Source organism: Amblyraja radiata, chromosome 32 (genome assembly GCF_010909765.2).
Source record: "Amblyraja radiata isolate CabotCenter1 chromosome 32, sAmbRad1.1.pri, whole genome shotgun sequence".
Classification (NCBI taxonomy): Eukaryota; Metazoa; Chordata; class Chondrichthyes; order Rajiformes; family Rajidae; genus Amblyraja; species Amblyraja radiata.
In genome coordinates this window covers 9,296,599-9,314,560 of record NC_045987.1, presented here as the reverse complement: position 1 = coordinate 9,314,560, position 17,962 = coordinate 9,296,599, and the positions used below count along the sequence as shown (strand labels likewise).

General features: G+C 43.7%; 1 protein-coding gene across 1 annotated transcript in view; it reads right to left on the bottom strand.

Annotated features, from left to right (window-relative positions):
- plpp7 (phospholipid phosphatase 7 (inactive)) overlaps positions 1-15,322 on the bottom strand; it is a 34,377-nt gene extending 19,055 nt beyond the window's left edge. The window contains exon 1 of the mRNA XM_033048667.1: positions 14,699-15,322. Within this exon, the coding sequence (XP_032904558.1) occupies positions 14,699-15,140 (442 nt within the window). The 5' untranslated portion in view covers positions 15,141-15,322. The remainder of the gene's footprint in view (positions 1-14,698) is intronic.
- Positions 15,323-17,962: the final 2,640 nt, after the last annotated feature.

Sequence of the window (17,962 nt, the reverse complement as noted above, 5' to 3'; positions counted from 1 at the left end):
CAGCACAATGGACATTTACCCAGTGCATCTTAATAGGCCCATAAACACATTACACACAAATAAATGTATAATCATTTTTTTCATTCAATAAATTGATAACTGCAATACTAGTGGCCCTTAACTCTGCAGGCTGCAAGGGCACTTGTGCAAGTTCCTGTACAGCATGAATTTCATTACATTAAAAGGATATCCAGCTGAAAATTGGAAAAAAATAGGGCAACTCATTCTGATGATGTCACCGCTCTCTCGTGGCTAATTCGGAAACATGTTTTAGATTGTGGGTCTAGAAGAAGACTTGAGGGGGCGTTGGCAGATGCATGACGTGCCAAAAACCACAGAAAAAGATAAATATATTGTTTTCCATTGCTATTCAGAATACAGTTTGCATGCAGTCGTATCCCTGCAGTTATTAATCATTTCCTGTGCTGCATTTGCTTTTGAACACTGGTGTTTTCTAAGGCTTGGAAACTGCACTGCCAGAGGAGATGCAGAGAGGCCTCAGGAGTGCGATTTATAATCCAGCCTTTACATCTGCTCCTTCATCATCAATTGTTCAGTGACTGGCAGTCCTAATCCAGACAATCTTTTAACTCGTTCCAATTACTAATGTTAAAAAACAAGGACCAGATTTTGTTGAAAGGAGTCGTGAAGCTTGAAAGCGTGCACCGCCAGATTCAGGAACAGCTTGTTCTTCTCTGTTATCAAGCTTCTGAACGGTCCTTCCTTGTGCTAGGGTTAATGTCCGATTCACTTCTATTCCATTCCGGACATTGGACTTTGTCCCTGGAACACTACAATGCTGAGAACTATATTCTTCACAGTGTCTTTCTCTTTGCTCCACCTTCTGTACTCAACTTTGACGTTTGATTGCGTTCAGTTCTGGGCACCGGAAATAGGAAAGATGCTGTCAAGCTGGAAAAGGTACAGAGAAGATTTACAAGGATGTTGCCAGGACTAGAGGGTCTGAGCTGCAGGCAGCGGTTGAGTAGGTTGGGACTCAATTCCTTGCAGCACAAGAGGATGAGGGGTGATCTTATAGAGGTGTATAAAATCATGAGAGGAATAGGTCGGGTAGATGCACAGAGTCTCTTGCCCAGAGAAGGTGAATCGAGCACCAGAGGACATAGGTTTAAGGTGAAGGGGAAAAGATTTAATAGGAATCTGAGGGGTAACTTTTTCACACAAAGGGTGGTGGGTGTATGGAACAAACTGCCAGAGGAGGTAGTTGAGGCTGGGACTATCCCAACGTTTAAGAAATTGTTAGACAGGTACATGAATAGGACAGGTTTGGAGGGATATGGACCAAATGCTGGCAGGTGGGACTAGTGTAGTTTGTAGATGTAGGCCGGTGTGGGCAAGTTGGGCCGAAGGGCCTGTTTCCACACTGTATCGCTCTATGACTCGGTGACTTAATTGTATTTATGTACAGTATGATCTGAACTGATTGGATAGCATGCAAAATAAAGCTTTTTACTGTACCTCCTTACAGTTAAATACTAAACCTAAACCTAGTGAAGAAACAATACACAGTAGTATCCATCAGCAAACTTTGGGAAGGAAGAAAAACCCGAGATGTGAATCACCACATTTGGATCATGTGTTCTGCCTTGTTCCTTCAAAAATATAATTGTTGAATACTTCCAATCAACCTCACTTACCCAAGAAGCAAATAATTACAAGCTATAAACGTTATTCCTTCACATCATTAATTTTTGTACACTTTTCAAAAGGTGAGCGGTACATTTTGAATGCTTTTATTACTCTCCTTTTCTAAGTTTTTCCTCTCTCTTAATCCCAGCTTCCTTTCTTTCTCTGTTTTTGTGTCTGATTTGGCATTGAATTCACACTCTCAAATTCACCCTACTTCTCAGTTCTTCCTTTCTTTAACACTCAATTATTTACTCTCTTCAGAGAATCATTTGTTGGTTCAGTGATTCGTTAAGGTCCCCGCTGTCCTACTGTTTCTCCATTAACCTACTGGGAATTTTTGTTTTTAAACCGAAAGTTGCACAAACCAGATTAATGAATGAGACACACGACACACTCCCTGTTCCAGCAAAATGTAGACCAGAACTTTAGCTTTGTACTCTATGAAATGTAAGGCTGAGAAACATTGACTGCATTCCTACAGCACAGTTTACGATGCGATACGATACAACTTCATTTATCCCAGGAGAGAAATTGTTCTGCCAACACATTCTGTCATAAAACACATGAAACATGAAATTAAAATGCCGAGTGGAGATGTGCAAAGATTGGGGGGGGAGGGGGGAGGTCAGCCCAAATAAGTTATTTTATGTAGTAATTAGTTGGATTCATGAGGGTAGCGGAGATAATGCGTGGATACAGACTTTCATATACATACAACGGAAAAGTAAGATGAAAGCAACATCGAAGGAATTGTGACTGCATCGGTAAGGACATTGGTCAAAGGGCTGAAGGCAGAGCATACAGATCACCTTAAAGGAGGAAAGTCTGCAGTGCTGTTGTCTGAGGGTCAGCATTGGACAAGTGCTCTTCTTGGTAAATAATAATGTCCTGTGTATAAAGGGATAGTTTTAGTTTTCAGATGACACAAAACCTGAATATGTAATTGAGAAGACAAGGACAAAATGTTGCAATGGATGTATCCATAACAGATTACATTTAGCATAGAAATTGGCAATTTGGAAAGAAATATGAAGAAAAGTGTTTGAAACTAAATGATGTCGTTTTAATGGAGGCACAAAATAGTGAGAGGAATAGATCGGGTAAACGCACAGGATTTCTTGTCCAGAGTAGGGGAATGGAGAACCAGAGGGTATAGGTTCAAGGTGAGGGGGGAAAGATTGAATAGGAACCTGAGGGATAACTTTTTGTTACACAAAGGGTAGTGGATGTATGGACCGAGCTGCCGGAGGAAGTAGTTGAGGCAGGTACTATTGCAAAGTTTCTGAAACATTTAGTCAGGTGTATGGATAGGATAGGTTTAGAGGGATAAGGGCCAAACACTGCAGGTGGGACTAGTGTAGATGGGACATGTTGGTCGGAGTGGGCAAATTGGGCCAAAGGACCTGTTTCCACCCTGTATGACCCTATGAACCGGGTCATAGGTAGAAATCTTTGAAGGTGCCATGACGTCAAAATGTAATAAAGACAATGACTCTTCATTAAAAAGGCAAATATAATCCTTGACATTATATAAATGAAGTCATAGAACAAGCAAGCTTTACAAAAGCTTTATACAAAGATCCAGAGCACACAAAAGGAAGATGATTATTGCAATCTGGAAGGAACTGTGTGACATAAATTCTACATGAATTTTCAAAAAACAATAGGATGCATAATTGGAATGATATTCATACAGAAATATCAGAAAGGCCAAGTTGGAGACCATGTTTTCAACAGCAGAAAAAGTGATTGGCTTCAGAATTGTGAAACATTGCATGTGCTGGAAATCCAGAACTTGGTCCCTGTGCAAGTCCGTGTGGAGGAGTGGTGGAGTGGTGGAGACTTGGGTTTGATCCTGGCTACAGGTGCTGTTTGTACAGAGATTATACATTCTCCCTGTGACTGCGTGAGTTTTCTCCGGGTGCTCCCACTCCAAAGATGTACAGGTTTGTAGGTTAATTGGCTTCTGTAAATTGTAAAATTGGCCCAAGTGTGTAGGATAGTGCTAGTGTACGGGGCGATCGCTGGCCGGCGCAGACTCAGTTAACCGAAGGGCCCGTTTCCACGCTGTATCTCATGGATAGGTGACGTTTCGGGTTGAGACCCATCTTCAGACTGCAGCTAAGACACAATCTACATTAATATATAGAATAAAGACAGCCATTTGGCAACAAGTATGCTCCATTACAGATACCTCCCATCCTGCAACATCTAATACCATCTGCAACATATCCTATTCTTCTCTCTCAATTATTTTTGCTCTTTGCATCACTCACTTGGTATAATAAGCACAATAATCACAGAACAGGCTTGAGGGACTGAGTGGTCCACTCTCTTATTCCCATTGCAGGCAATTGATACATTCCATGTAACAAGATAAACAAGATATCACCTCCAGTTTAAATTCCATTTGGAATATTTTGGAGGGCCAAGAAACCAAGAACCAAGACAATTTTCTCTCCACCTTCCTTAGATGTGTGGGCAAAAGAAAGGTTTGTATTCCAGCAGGAGAACCAACACGGGTACGATGGTCCAGCCTTACAAATCAAAAGGCAATTGCTTTTGCGCTGAAACTACCATCCACCTTTGCATTTCTTCTCTACCCACACTGATCATTTCTATAATTTGGCTACACTAATTAATCGGTTGCCAGTGTTTCAAGATGGTCCCCCGTCTCCAGAAATCAAAGATTAATTTTCAGAGCAATCCTGCGGTAAAATTATTGGACAATAAACTAATTCCTCTGAATGATTTGTTTCTCCATTCTAAAGATGATAGAGTTGGTGACAAACCTCAATCAGAGAGTCTGTTCATTTTCTCAGCAGTGCAGGAAGACTGCACGGCTACAGTCTGCAGCCATTGGCTGTGAAAGTAACGGTGGGAGTGGGGGGGAAGGAAATCTATTGAAGAGCCAAGACGATGAGATTCAGAATTGCGACCAACCAGATTTCACAATCCCAGCTAATGCCTTTAAGGAAACTCCACTAAAACAGGAATATTTGAGCAGGTTTTCCCGATGGAATACCAATTTTGTTGGCTTCCATTCTGAATAGTTTAATGGGACAATTAAATTGAACTAGTAATCCAGAAGTCAATCTAATAATCCAGAATGACACGTTCAATTTGCATCACAGCATCTGTAGAAAAAAATCCATGAAGCCTTGGCATATTGTTATAAAAACCTACTTACTTCACTAATGTTGTGAGACCAATCATAGGAAGACAGGGAGTGTGATGAACCAGATAGGTACAGTATGTGTAAGATTTACATGGTACTAGTTGGCCAGAATCCCAAACTCACACATAGGTCTTCATCTCCAGGTCCTGTGGCTGCAGCAGCCTGACTGGTCAATCAGCAGAGGAGCATTGGATGTCTCGCCTAAGGAACATTGTTTTTTTGCGGTGTATGAAACTCTGATGGACACTGAGACAAATGGCCTGTTTTGGGTTACAGATAGTACATAAATTTCCCTGCTAAACCCGTGGAACATCCGAATTGGAGGAAACAACCTGACAACTATTTAGATGGCGGCAGAGCTGCTGCCACACCGCACCAGAGACCCAGGTTTAATTCAGACCTTGGGTGCTGTCTATGTGGAGTTTGCATGTTCTTCTTGCGACCGCATAGGATTCCTTTGTGCACTCCGGTTTCTTCCTATGTCCAAAAAGATGCAAGTTTGTAGATTAATTGACCTCCGTAAAATTGTCTCTATGGTGTAAGGAGTGGATGAGAAAGTGGGATAACAGAACTAGTGTGAATGGGGTGATCAATGGTTGGTGTGGAGTCACTGGGCCAAAGGGCATGTTTCCATGCTGTAGCTCTGAACAAAAACGGAACTAAATTTATGTTGCATTTTTAGCTGTGCAAAAATATTTGAGAATAACAGCTGATTTAGTGCTGAGATCCCTTGCTTTTCAAGAACTATGCACTAAAAAGACTTGAATACGAAGTTGGTGTGGGGTTGTGGTAAGGGTGGGGTACGGTGTAGAAGTTATAGTTACAGCAAAACAAAGTTCTAGTTAGATCAAAGATTGAGCTGTGGGCACCACACCCCAGGAAACATATGTTGGACTTTGGAGGGAGCCGGGTACAATTACTGGATGATTCATGAATGGCAAAGGTTAATTTATAAGATGATCAAAATCTTCAAGATATTAAGGCCACCAGATACATTAGGTAGATGAACTATTTTTGGCTGGATTTTAGATTAAGCAAAATGTACACAAATTTGATGGAAGTTTGGAATTAGTTTCTGAGAGCAATATGTTAATGTTATGTTTTGATACATAGATACATAGAAAATAGGTGCAGGAGTAGGCCATTCGGCCCTTCGAGCCTGCACCGCCATTCAATATGATCATGGCTGATCATCCAACTCAGTATCCCGTACCTGCCTTCTCTCCATACCCCCTGATCCCTTTAGCCACAAGGGCCACATCTAACTCCCTCTTAAATATAGCCAATGAACTGGCCTCAACTACCCTCTGTGGAAGAGAGTTCCAGAGATTCACCACTCTCTGTGTGAAAAAGTTTCTTCTCATCTCGGTCCTAAAGGATTTCCCCCTTATCCTTAAGCTGTGACCCCTTGTCCTGGACTTCCCCAACATCGGGAACAATCTTCCTGCATCTAGCCTGTCCAACCCCATAAGAATTTTGTACGTTTCTATAAGATCCCCTCTCAATCTCCTAAATTCTAGCGAGTATAAGCCAAGTCTATCCAGTCTTTCTTCATATGAAAGTCCTGACATCCCAGGAATCAGTCTGGTGAACCTTCTCTGCACTCCCTCTATGGCTATAATGTCCTTCCTCAGATTTGGAGACCAAAACTGTACGCAATACTCCAGGTGTGGTCTCACCAAGACCCTGTACAACTGCAGTAGAACCTCCCTGCTCCTATACTCAAATCCTTTTGCTATGAAAGCTAACATACCATTCGCTTTCTTCACTGCCTGCTGCACCTGCATGCCTACTTTCAATGACTGGTGTACCATGACACCCAAGTCTCGCTGCATCTCCCCTTTTCCTAATCGGCCAATATATTGAGGTATATGCACAAAGATGGACAAATGGAACAAACTTGAGTGGCTCGATGACTCAGTCCTGTTGCAAGGTTTCCATAGACCAGGGCGGGTCTGACCAAGACCATTTCACATACAAGGCTAGTACAGAGATATCCATCACAACACAATGTGGTTTGCATTCAAGAGCAGAAGTGAAAGGACTGACTGTTCTCCCACCCAATGCAGCATGTGCTTCCTTCCTCATGCTCCATTGATTAGGTTACTTCTGGACTCATGACATCAAAAGCACAGGTTTAAATAAGGTTACGCGACAAGTCAGGCTTCAGTATGCAGAGATCATTAAATAATTGTCTAACGGGCTTCCCAGATTAAGATGATTGACATTAAATTGCTTTTGAGAGCTCGGCAGGAAAAGTGAAATCCTTCAGCCAAGGAAGGTTGAGGATCCTTGCAGGAAAATATTTGCATATATACTTCCAAGCCTGTAAGAAAATAAATTGACTGTTTACCCTGGGAATCTGTTTCATGTTAAAAGATCAAGTCTGATCTACACCTCATTCCCTGTCTTTGTTATATGATCCCAACATTCTTAAATACATCCCATACCCAACAACAACAATCTGTCACCTCACTTGACACTGTGCCTCAACAACCTTTTGTTGGTGCCTTTTCTACATTTCTTTTACCCACTGTGTAACATAGTACTTTCTGACATCCTCTTTACACAGCTTGTCCTAGTTGCAAGGGAACAGGTTGAGATGCTTTGAAATGAAACATTTCTGTTGGACTGCATATAGGTAACGTAACATGCAATGCATTCTCAACAAAGCCCCAAATGCAGCAGAGTCACAAATAACCTATGAGCCAAAGAAGGTTTCCCCTGTGGATTGCTTGAGTTTCCTCTTGATGCTCCGGTTTCCTCCCACATCCCAAAGACATGCTGGTTAAACCTGTTAAACCCGCATGTCTTTGGGATGTGGGAGGAAACTGGAGCATCGAGAGGAAACTCAAGCAATCCACAGGGGAAACCTTCTTTGGCTCATAGGTTGGGTTAAGTAGCTTCTGTAAATTGCCCCTAGTGTGTAGGGAGTTGATGTGAAAGTCGTTTAACATAGAACTAGTGTGAATGGTGATCAATGTTCGATTCGGCCTCAGTGTTTCTGTGCTGTATCTTTCCATCAATCGAATGATTGGTGGAGATATAAATATTGGTCAAGGCTCGAGGGAAAACCTCACTTCTCTTCTTCAAAGTAGCACAATGTTATTTGCATCCATCAAAGCAAGTGTATGGAACCTGAATTACAAGAAGCCAACTCCAGGAGGGGAATGCTCCTCTGATGCTGCCCTGGTGGATCAGCTTGGACACTTGTGCTTGGATCCCAGGCTGCAGGGTCCATTTTGTAATAGTAGAGGTGCTGAAAATCATTGAACACAACCCTAAAGCAGTGCACACCTCACTCCTGGGGATGCTGCAGCACCTGAGACATGCACCTGGTTCTCACACCTGTGGCCATGCGTGACTTTCTGAGTCAGCATCATGGGAGCTTTCAGCTGAGCCATCAATGACAATTCCATCTCCCATATTCTGGACTCTCCCACCAAAAATTCATTCATTTAAAATACACAATCAGCTCACTCCTTAATCTTCTCTATATGAAGACATTGAAGCTATGTCAAAGATTAGAGGTTTTCTGGAAATGTTAAATACTCAAAAAACATTTATTTCTGAAATGAAAAATGTATGGATGACCATTGTTACAATTAATCCACAGATGTAACTCAGAGACTACAGTTATAACGTACATCTTTACGATCAATTGCTCCCTGTGTCAATGCATTGCAATGTCTTGAGGTCCGTTACAGGAAAATGTGGAGGGTTTGAAGAGATTGCAGAAGAGGTTTGTCAGAATGCTGCCTGGATTAGGGGATATTAGCTTTAAGGAAAAGTTAGACAAACTTGGATTGTTTTCTCTGGAACAGTGGAGGTTGAGGGGAGACTTGACAGAAGTATAAACAATTATGAGAGGCATAGAATTATGAGGGTTGGCAGTCAGAACCTTTTTTTATCAGGGTGGAAATGTCCAAAACTTTAAAGAGAGAGGAGCAAAGTTTAAAGGAGATGCGCATCTTCAGACCTTTCTCTCATCAGATGGAAACACCAAATTAACATGGTATATTACTCAGGTTAGCTTCAGCTTTGAGCCGCAGAATAGGTCAAGAATCTACTGCTCACTTACAAAGATCTTTCATTTCTCTCCACCTAATGCAGTGGCAGCAGGTCTATTAAAAGACACTCACGCTCTGTTTCATATCAGGTTGCATCAACTTGTTTACAGGGCAGTCCAGATGGTAGCAGTCTTTGCCTTTCAATATTATTCCCACTTGTCATGTAATGTTGTGGTGGGTCAATGGAAAGGAAATGTGACCTGTTAAGTTCAGTCAATCAAGGGTTGGACCAAAGATCCTATAGCGAGCAAGATAGATCACACGACGAAAAAGACGCAGTACGGTCATGGGCAGATTCATGGGTCATTTCCGACCCCATTTCCGTAACCGGCTTCCGTCTCCGCACCAAAGATCCCATAGCAGTGGCGGACTTGGCCAGGGTGTCAGCTTGCCCGATGGCAAGTGAGCCCCTGATGAAGTGATAGCAAGTGATGGCAAGTGGGCCCCTGTTAAATGATAGCATTGTAGTTGTGGGTGGGCCCCCTTTGTCTCCTGGCAACCAATATTTTTAGACCCAGTCCGCCACTGTCCCATAGGATACTAGTGCGGAGACGGAAGCCGGTTACGGAAACATCCTCGTAAAAATAAAAGTTATTTGGGAAAAATCTTCTCCTCATTTTCAGAATTATAATTTATTAACATAAACTGTTCCCCCGCAACGCTGATTACACTGCGAGTCAGGTTGGGTTACTGAAATGGATGGAAAAAAGGCCCACGTTCCGCTCCGTTGCGTACTACACGTCAGCCCATTGCATTTAGAAGGAGTGGTCTATCTTGCTTGCTATAGGATCTTTGCTTTGGACCAGGTGCTCTCAGTGGGAGGGACAGTCTTTAACCTATGACCTTCAGCTCTAGATTAGTGAGAGATTGTAACAGGTTGTCAATAGGGCAATTAATGGACAGCATAGCTTTCTAATTAGTAAATGCTTCAGAAAAGCAGAGATGAGCAGAAAAAATCCATTCCTAGAATCTTGCAGTGGAAAAATAGATGATTCAACACTTCAGACCAACGTTCGTGCTGTGAAAGAGTTCTTCGTCTTTCACCATAGTGTTATTAAATGTATCACGAGCAAGCAATTACTCAATTTTCTTTTTGCGTGTAATTGCTGAATCTACTTGCATCAAACATTGGGTGGAGCTATCTGGACCACAACAATTTGTTGCCTCAAGTTATCCCTTCTCAACTCCTGGTGTTGGTCTCCTGTCCTGGTGTCAATGGCACAGGGGCCTAGACTTATACAGCATGGAGACAGGCTCTTTGGCCCAACATGTCCATGCCAACCAAGTTAGTCCCATCGGCCTGTTTTTGGCTCATTTCCCTGTAAACCTTGGCGCTCCAAGCACCCGTCTAAGTGTCAATTAAACATTATAATTGTACCCACCTCCACAGCTTCCTCTGGCAGATTGTTCCATATACCCAACATTTATCTGCGCGCCTCATAACTTTATATACCTCTATAACATCACTCCTCAACCTCCTATGCTCCAACCATTCCACTCTCTCCTTGTTTCCTAATACCTCAAGCCCTTCAGTCCCAGTAACATCCTTGTGCAACTTCTCTGTATCCTTTCCCAGCTTAATGACATCCTTCCTATGGTCGGGGGACCAGAAATGTGCACAATACTCCGTGCTGTCAGTTATTACTCTTGGTGCTCGTCCCTGTTACTGCTTCCAATATCAGTTTCTCCTCTGAACATCAATTACTCCTCCTGCAGTCAGTTAGTGGTCCCGGAGTCATTGACGTTTACTAGTGCCGGGTATAGTTGCTGCCACCAGTATAATGAACTGTTCCCTGTGTTACAGTCCGTCACTGCTCTGGGTATCAGTTCCTGCTCCCGGAGCCAGTTACTAATCCTATAGTTAGTTATGGCCACTGCCATCAGTTACTGATCCTGGTCTCAATGCCAGTTCCTGCTCCCAGTATTGTTACTGCTTCCATTTATTACTGCTATCGCATCGCGTAACTTGCGACTCCCAGAGCCAGTTAATGCTACAGGTGAGAGTAATGCCCCTGTCCCACTTAGGAAACATGAACGGAAACCTCTGGAGACTTTGTGCCCACCCAAGGTTTCCGTGCGGTTCCTGGAGGTTTTTGTCAGTCTCCCTACCTGCTTCCACTACCTGCAACCTCCGGCAACCACCTGCAACCTCCGGGAACCGCACGGAAACCTTGGGTGGGGCGCAAAGTCTCCAGAGGTTTCCGTTCAGGTTTCTTAAGTGGGACAGGGGCATTACAATACCTGGAGTGGGTGCCTGTTACTGCACCTGCTGCTGGTTACTGCTCCTGCTGTCAGACCCTGCTCTCAGTATCACGTGTGCTCTTCCATTACTTCCTGCTTCCGTCGTTGGTTACTGCTAACTAGTATTAGTTATTGTTAGCTGTTACTACTACTTCTCACTTCTCCTCCTGACAGTGTCAGTTACTGACCTGCGCATCAGTTACTTGTAGCGACGGTATCAGTTACCGGTATCAACTCCCAGTATCGATTACAGCCGCCAGTGTCAGTTATTATTGCTGGTACTAGTTACAGATCTTGTATAGGAGTGTGTTAGAGTGAGAGGAGTATACATGTGTGCTTGTTGGTTGATGTGGACTTGGTGGGCTGAAGAGCCCGTTTCCATGCTGTACCAATCTACAGCTACCACTCCCACTGTCAGTTTTAATTCCCAAATCAATTACTGGCACAGGGCACAGAAATAGGCCCTTTGACCCAACTCTTCCATGTCAAACAAGATGCCCATTGAAGCTGGTCCCATTTACCCACCTTTGGCCCATATCCTCCCAAAGCTTTCACATCCATGCACCTGTCCCAGTGCCTTCTACATATTGTTTTTGTACCTGCTCAACCACTATCCCATACAGCTTGTTCCATATATGCTTCACCCTCTATGTGAAGAAGTTGCCCTTCAGGACCCTTTTACATGTATCCCTTCTCACCATAAACCTATGCCCTTAATTGTTTGATTCCCCTTTCTTGAGAAAAAGACTATGAACACTTCCCTTATCTATACCCCTCACGATTTTATATCTATCCGGTCACACTCCCCCCACCCCCCCCCCCCCCCCTTCACCTCCCCTTCCCCAATACAGTTCAAAAAATTAAGTCCTGGCCTCCCTTTCATCTGGTATTTTGTTGGTTCACATGCTTGATAATGGTGTTTTATCATTAATGTTTTATTATTATTAATGTTTAGTGTTTTCTGAGTCATTCGTAACTGTCACTGTATGTCATGTTGTTACTTGTGGGTGGAGCACCAAGGCAAATTCCTTGTATGTGAATACTTGGCCAATAAACTTACTTACTTACTTACTTAACTAGGCCATTGAGTCTTGCAACAAAATTGTAAATATTCTTTGCACTCTTTCTAATTCAACCACCCTCACTGTCAGTTACTATGTGTGCCCCCCCCCCCCCCCACTGTTTTCAGCATCGGTTATTGTTCTCAGAGAAGGGTGACCAAAACTGATCCGGTGCCTGTCACTGCTCTGTGTCAGTGGCAGCCCCTGCTATGAATTACTTCCCCTGATGTCACTGTCAGTAACTGTCCCATATAAATGTCAATATTTCCCAAAACTTAGGAGATCATTTAGTCGTTCAAGTCTATGCAATTTTTGGAACGTCTCAATAGACTCATTCTCCCATTTATTTTCTTGTACCTTATTCAATGTCACATGCCCATCATTTTCATCTTGATTCTCCTTCCATCAGCAGGGGTAGTTTACAATCTACCATCCTACATCCGTTTATACCAAATACCCAGTAATCCCATTTTTATATTCCTATCAGCTTCCTGCAAATCCCACCATTGTCTACATATTTGTTGCAATTAATGGCAGTTAATTAATCGTCCAACTGCATGTCTTTGGGAACTGGAGTTCCATGAGGTCACAGCAAACTCCACACTAGGATTGAACCCCAGTCATTTGAGCTGTGAAGCACAACTACACATTGTACAACTGTGCCACCCATTAGGGAGTTACTGCTCCCAGGATGCATTACTATCCCTGATGTCCACTACTTCTCCAGTCAAGTACAGCCAACTGCTCCAGCATTATGCAATCAATGTGCTTCTTCATCACTCGCTTCATTACAAGTCATTCCACCCTGGTCATCATTTGTAGCAGCACAGAAACAGCTACAATAAAGTCACATGGGCGACATTCATCGGTGGATCAGAGCGGCTTTAATCCCCCCTCAAGGGCTAAACCCAGTCCAATGCTCCTGAGCTGCCCTACATACATGTTACTTCCCATATTTCTTGCAACTTGGGAGACTATTTCGTCCTCCAAGTCAATGCTTGGTCCTGAGGGTAGGCGGCCCAGTCAGAGGGCTCTTCTCCTTCTGTGAAGTTGAGCTGATGTTTTAACTGCAGTCTTAGATGCAGTGTAATCATGGTTCAATGGCGCTTTTAGTGTCACATGTGTGAAGTGCAAATGCACAAGTGAATTTATATTCTTACAAAGAGTCCAGTTGAATATTGCCATGCCAAAGCACATCCTCGATTAGCAAATAGTCTACTGATCCCACACGCAAGAGGCGCTTGGTTTGGTGCCACTTTCAAAGTCCAGTCCTGTTCTAGTGTTATGAGTGTTGCCCGTTCCAGGCAAGCCCCAGGCTGTAGTGGGGCCTCCAGCTGTTGCTTCCCTTGGACGTGTGGATCGACCAGCGAACCAACGTCCTCACGCTGCCCGTCCACCTTTGTCCCCCATCTGCAAGCAAGTTCACAGAGCCAATGGTTTCAAGAAGGGCAATGGATTTCTCCCTGGTGTCATCATTTCCCACACTGGCAGCTCTGGGATTCTCTCCCTATGTCACTCCATGTTACTGCCCCATTCTCCTTCTTCAAGCACACTGCAATACTTGATTCTTTGACCACGGTTTGGATTGTTAGCACTAATGTTCTGTTCTGATGCACTTCAGGTGGTTAACAATGCTTTATATATGCAACACTGGTGTTGTTAGGTCTTGATGAACATATAGAATGGATGGTAGTGGATATATTCTAGCTTCATGGACTATTAGGTATGTGAGATATCAGGGAGAGAATAAAGTTCCCCCATGCATATAACCATATGGTGTTCCTGATGGATTTCAATGCCCTGATTTGGGGATTGATCGACTATTTTGGAAATATGCTGACAAAGGCCTTTCCAGCCCCACAATATTCAAAGTATAATATCAAATAATCACCATTGCAGTTGCCAGCTTTGGTTAGATGTATTTTTGGGGCCATCATCACATGACCATCATCACATGACCATCATCACATGACCTTTCAATGTCCAACCTGGTCAAACACACTTCCTCCTCACTAGCATTCTGTTTCACAAACAAAAGAAACACATTTGATGGGGAAAAACACCAGATTATCTAAATTCCCTGTGCTTGTTCCCCCTCTATTCTGCACATATCAATGTCCAGAGGATTAGTTTACAATTCCAGCTGAATCCAAGCAGTCCTGCAAGATTGGGAATTCCACAGAATAAATTGTCCAGATGATAGAGGGGGGGGGGGGGGGGGGGGTGAGGGGGGGGGGGGGGGGGGGGTGAGTTTGCACTCCCCATCATTGCAGAGAAGCACAAGCAAACACTATGAGCAAAACTTCCAACATAGATTCCAAGCCCAGAACCTGTTGTTACCTTATAGAGCCATCACTGACCCATTTCCCTATGCGTTTTACCCTTCTCATGGCAAAAGCACAGATCTTCAGGTCTATCTGTTGTGATTCAAGCAAAAGTAAATCTCGACAAGGTAAATGGTCAAGGAACCCACTCTGTTACCAACAAGAAAAACTCACCCATGAGAAGATTTAGAAGGACCTCCTGACCTGCTGGTGTGTAACTCTTGGTCAGGCAGAACAGTGTGCCGCCAATCCAGGGGATGCCATGGCCTGTGATTCCAATCAGTTTGACGATGGGCCTGGCACTGCTCCAGGTGGACGAGCTCCTGGCACAGACTCCCATCCTTTTGGACAAGCAGATATCAATAGCCAGCAAAGAGTTAATAGCAATTCCTTTGAAGGAAGGGTTAAGCTGCATGCAGTCCTCCTCTGGTAGCTGGGCGGAATCCTTGGTGTCGGTGGGAGCCTGCTGTGGTGGCCCTGCCTGCCCACTGTACTTCTTCGCCGGACTTCTCCCCTCATGAGGGTTCCTCACGGGCTGGTTAAGAGACATGAACTCAGGTCTGTTTAAAACATTGTTTCGCTCCTTGGCCCTGGATCTGTTGTGCTGAGCTGGCATTGCAGGCTCCCTTGCTTTCCTCCACTTTTAAATTTAAAAAAATAGGAAAATAAATCTTGGATGCGGGCAATTGTGGTTTGCTAGCTAGCCAGCCCTGCTGTTTGCAGACTCTTGCACCAGTTAAATTTAGACTGGAAGAATTCAAAACCTATTTACTGTGCAGCTCATCCTAGGCTGACAGCTGCACATGCTGCAACTGACTGACATTTGTCCAAGCCTATTAGCAATTCATTCCACCGTTGCCGATCCAAGCCTATAACAGCAAGGGATGGTTCCTCAGCTCAGAATTGCTTTTCCATTTGCAGTACTAGCAATGCACCATGGGTTGTGTAGTTCCTCAGTCCCACAGGAGCACCAACAATAGAATTTAAAGCATGCAGGAAGGAGCTGCAGATGCTGCTTAAAACCGTAGAGACAAAGAGCTGCAGTATCTCACCAGGTCAAACAGTAACTCGCTGAGTTACTCCTGTGACGAATAAAACTGATTGATTGATTGATTGATCTCTGGAGAAACGGAATAGGTGATGTTTCAGACATGAAGAGTCTGAAGGAAGGTCTCGACCCGAAATGTCACCTATTCCTTTTCTCCAGAGATGCTGTGTGACTCGCTGAGTTACTCCAGCTTTTTGTGTCTATCTATAGAATTAAAAGCACTCTTTGCTGAAAAGTTGGAGTGCACAATTTTCCAGACGGTTTGTTTAACCTGGGGAGTAAAATGACAGATGCATAAAATTAAATAAAGAATAATGCAAGATCATCATAAGATGTTTCGAGTCGCCAGCCTTCTGGATTCTTCAGGAACTAAAAGGCATTTTTAGCTCAGTGGGTCGATCCCACTCTGGCATTTGCCCACCTTTTTGACGTGCTCTAGAAAATTTCTGGGATGCAAGCAAGATATGGTCCACCACTGCCCTGGATCGATCACTTATCGTCACATGTCCAGCAATCCATGGGGGCTTTCCATCTCTGAGCAGCATTTTGAATCATTTGAGTTTTTACAAATATGCAATACTCTTCAGGGTTACTTGTCAACGTTTACCCACAAATCAGTACATTTGTTAAATCTGTCACAGTGCCTCAAGACATTAGCACAAGGTTTTGCTTTGTTTTGTGTCCAGCTGGGAGCAGAAGATCTTTTGGAACGGTTCATGGAAGAGTTACATATTTTCTCAATGTTCTGGATCAACATCTCTGTCTCAACCACACCACCAAAAAAACAATTAAACGGCCTGTCCCACGAGCATGCGACTCCATGCGGCAAGCGCGACATAACGTGGTCGCTTGAGCCGTACGGCTCGCGAGGCCGGTCCCACTTCGATCGCCAGAGCCATATGGAGTTGTGCGGAGCTGGTCCCGACATCGCGCAGGGCTCCGAAAAACTGACCGTGCTCAAAAATTCCGCGCGGCAATGGCCTGCCGGCCCTCAGCCGCCTCGACACCATACGCATCGCCTCGACGCCGTACGTCAAGCGCGAACTTCCTGCGGACTTCGTTCAAACTTCATGTCACTCACTTGACCTCCGCTTCTGGTTTGGTCGCATGCTCGTGGGACAGGCCCTTTACAGTCATTTACCTCATTTGTCATTGGTGGAACTTAGACGTGTGCAATGAATTGCCACATTCAACAACTGCATCCCAACAGTGCTTTATTGTGGGATCTCCTCAGAAGAGGCCAGCACGGCACCAAACTACAACATCAAACTTCCTCATAAAACTTCCTACTCTTAATCAGGAATCTGCTTGCAAGAAGGTTGCGATTACTTTCCCCCATGTAAAACTGCAGATGCTGGAGGCTGAGCAAACATTCCACATTGAGATTAATATTTGATGGGTTTGGGTATTTAGAGATATGAAACCAAGGTGGGTAAATCGAGTTGAGGTGTAGGTATTGAAGGGTGGAACGAACTCAAGAGGCTCGTTGGCCTGCTCTTAGTCCAAGTAAAATAGACACCTCAATTTCTCAGCACACTCAAAATGAACATCAGAATCCCTTTAACCTTCTAATTTAATTACGGAAAATGCCAACACATAAGATGGAACTTCAACTATGCGCTCATTCAGCTTATACATTTCAGGAAATTGAATGGATAGAATCTATCCAGCTGGTAAATACAGAGATGGACTTGAAGTCTGTAAATTTCAGAATCTGGGTGTTCGCCACTGAATCAGGTCAATACGCTATACCATATAATGCCTAGTGTCAAGTTCACACCTCAGTTTTACATTGATGTTCATTATTTAAGAATGTCCCGTGAACTGAAGCACGTTGATTTAAAATGAATATCCCTCATGGTAGGGTAGATGTGCTGCTGCATTTTACTTATTGATGCCTTTTTTGGAAATAAGACAATAACAAATCCTGAGATATTCCCAGCTGATCGATGAGGTGCTTGACAGACTTTGGCAGAATGTTACAAAGGTACAAACTAGAAACAGGAATCAGCCATGTTATTCCTCAAACTTGCTTTGCTATTTAATAAACTCAAGGCTGCCCTTGTAATTTACCTTCACTTTCCAATCTTATCTCTGTGTCTCCTGGCTCTCTGTGTCCAAACATCCATCAGTCTCAGCCTTGAGAATTCTATAAGGGGGAGCATGCACACTTGTCTGGGGGTATGAACTTCCAAAAGGCCGCAACTGGTTGAGAGAAGATTATTTTCCTCAGCTCATTTCTGCATGGGTGACCCTTCATATCCAAAAACAGTATCTGAGTATTTAGTCTGAAGAAGGGTTCCAAACTAAAATGTCACTTGTCCTTCCCTCCAAATGCTGCCGAACTCTCTGAGTTCCTCCAGCACTTTGTGTTTTGCTCAAAACGGGTT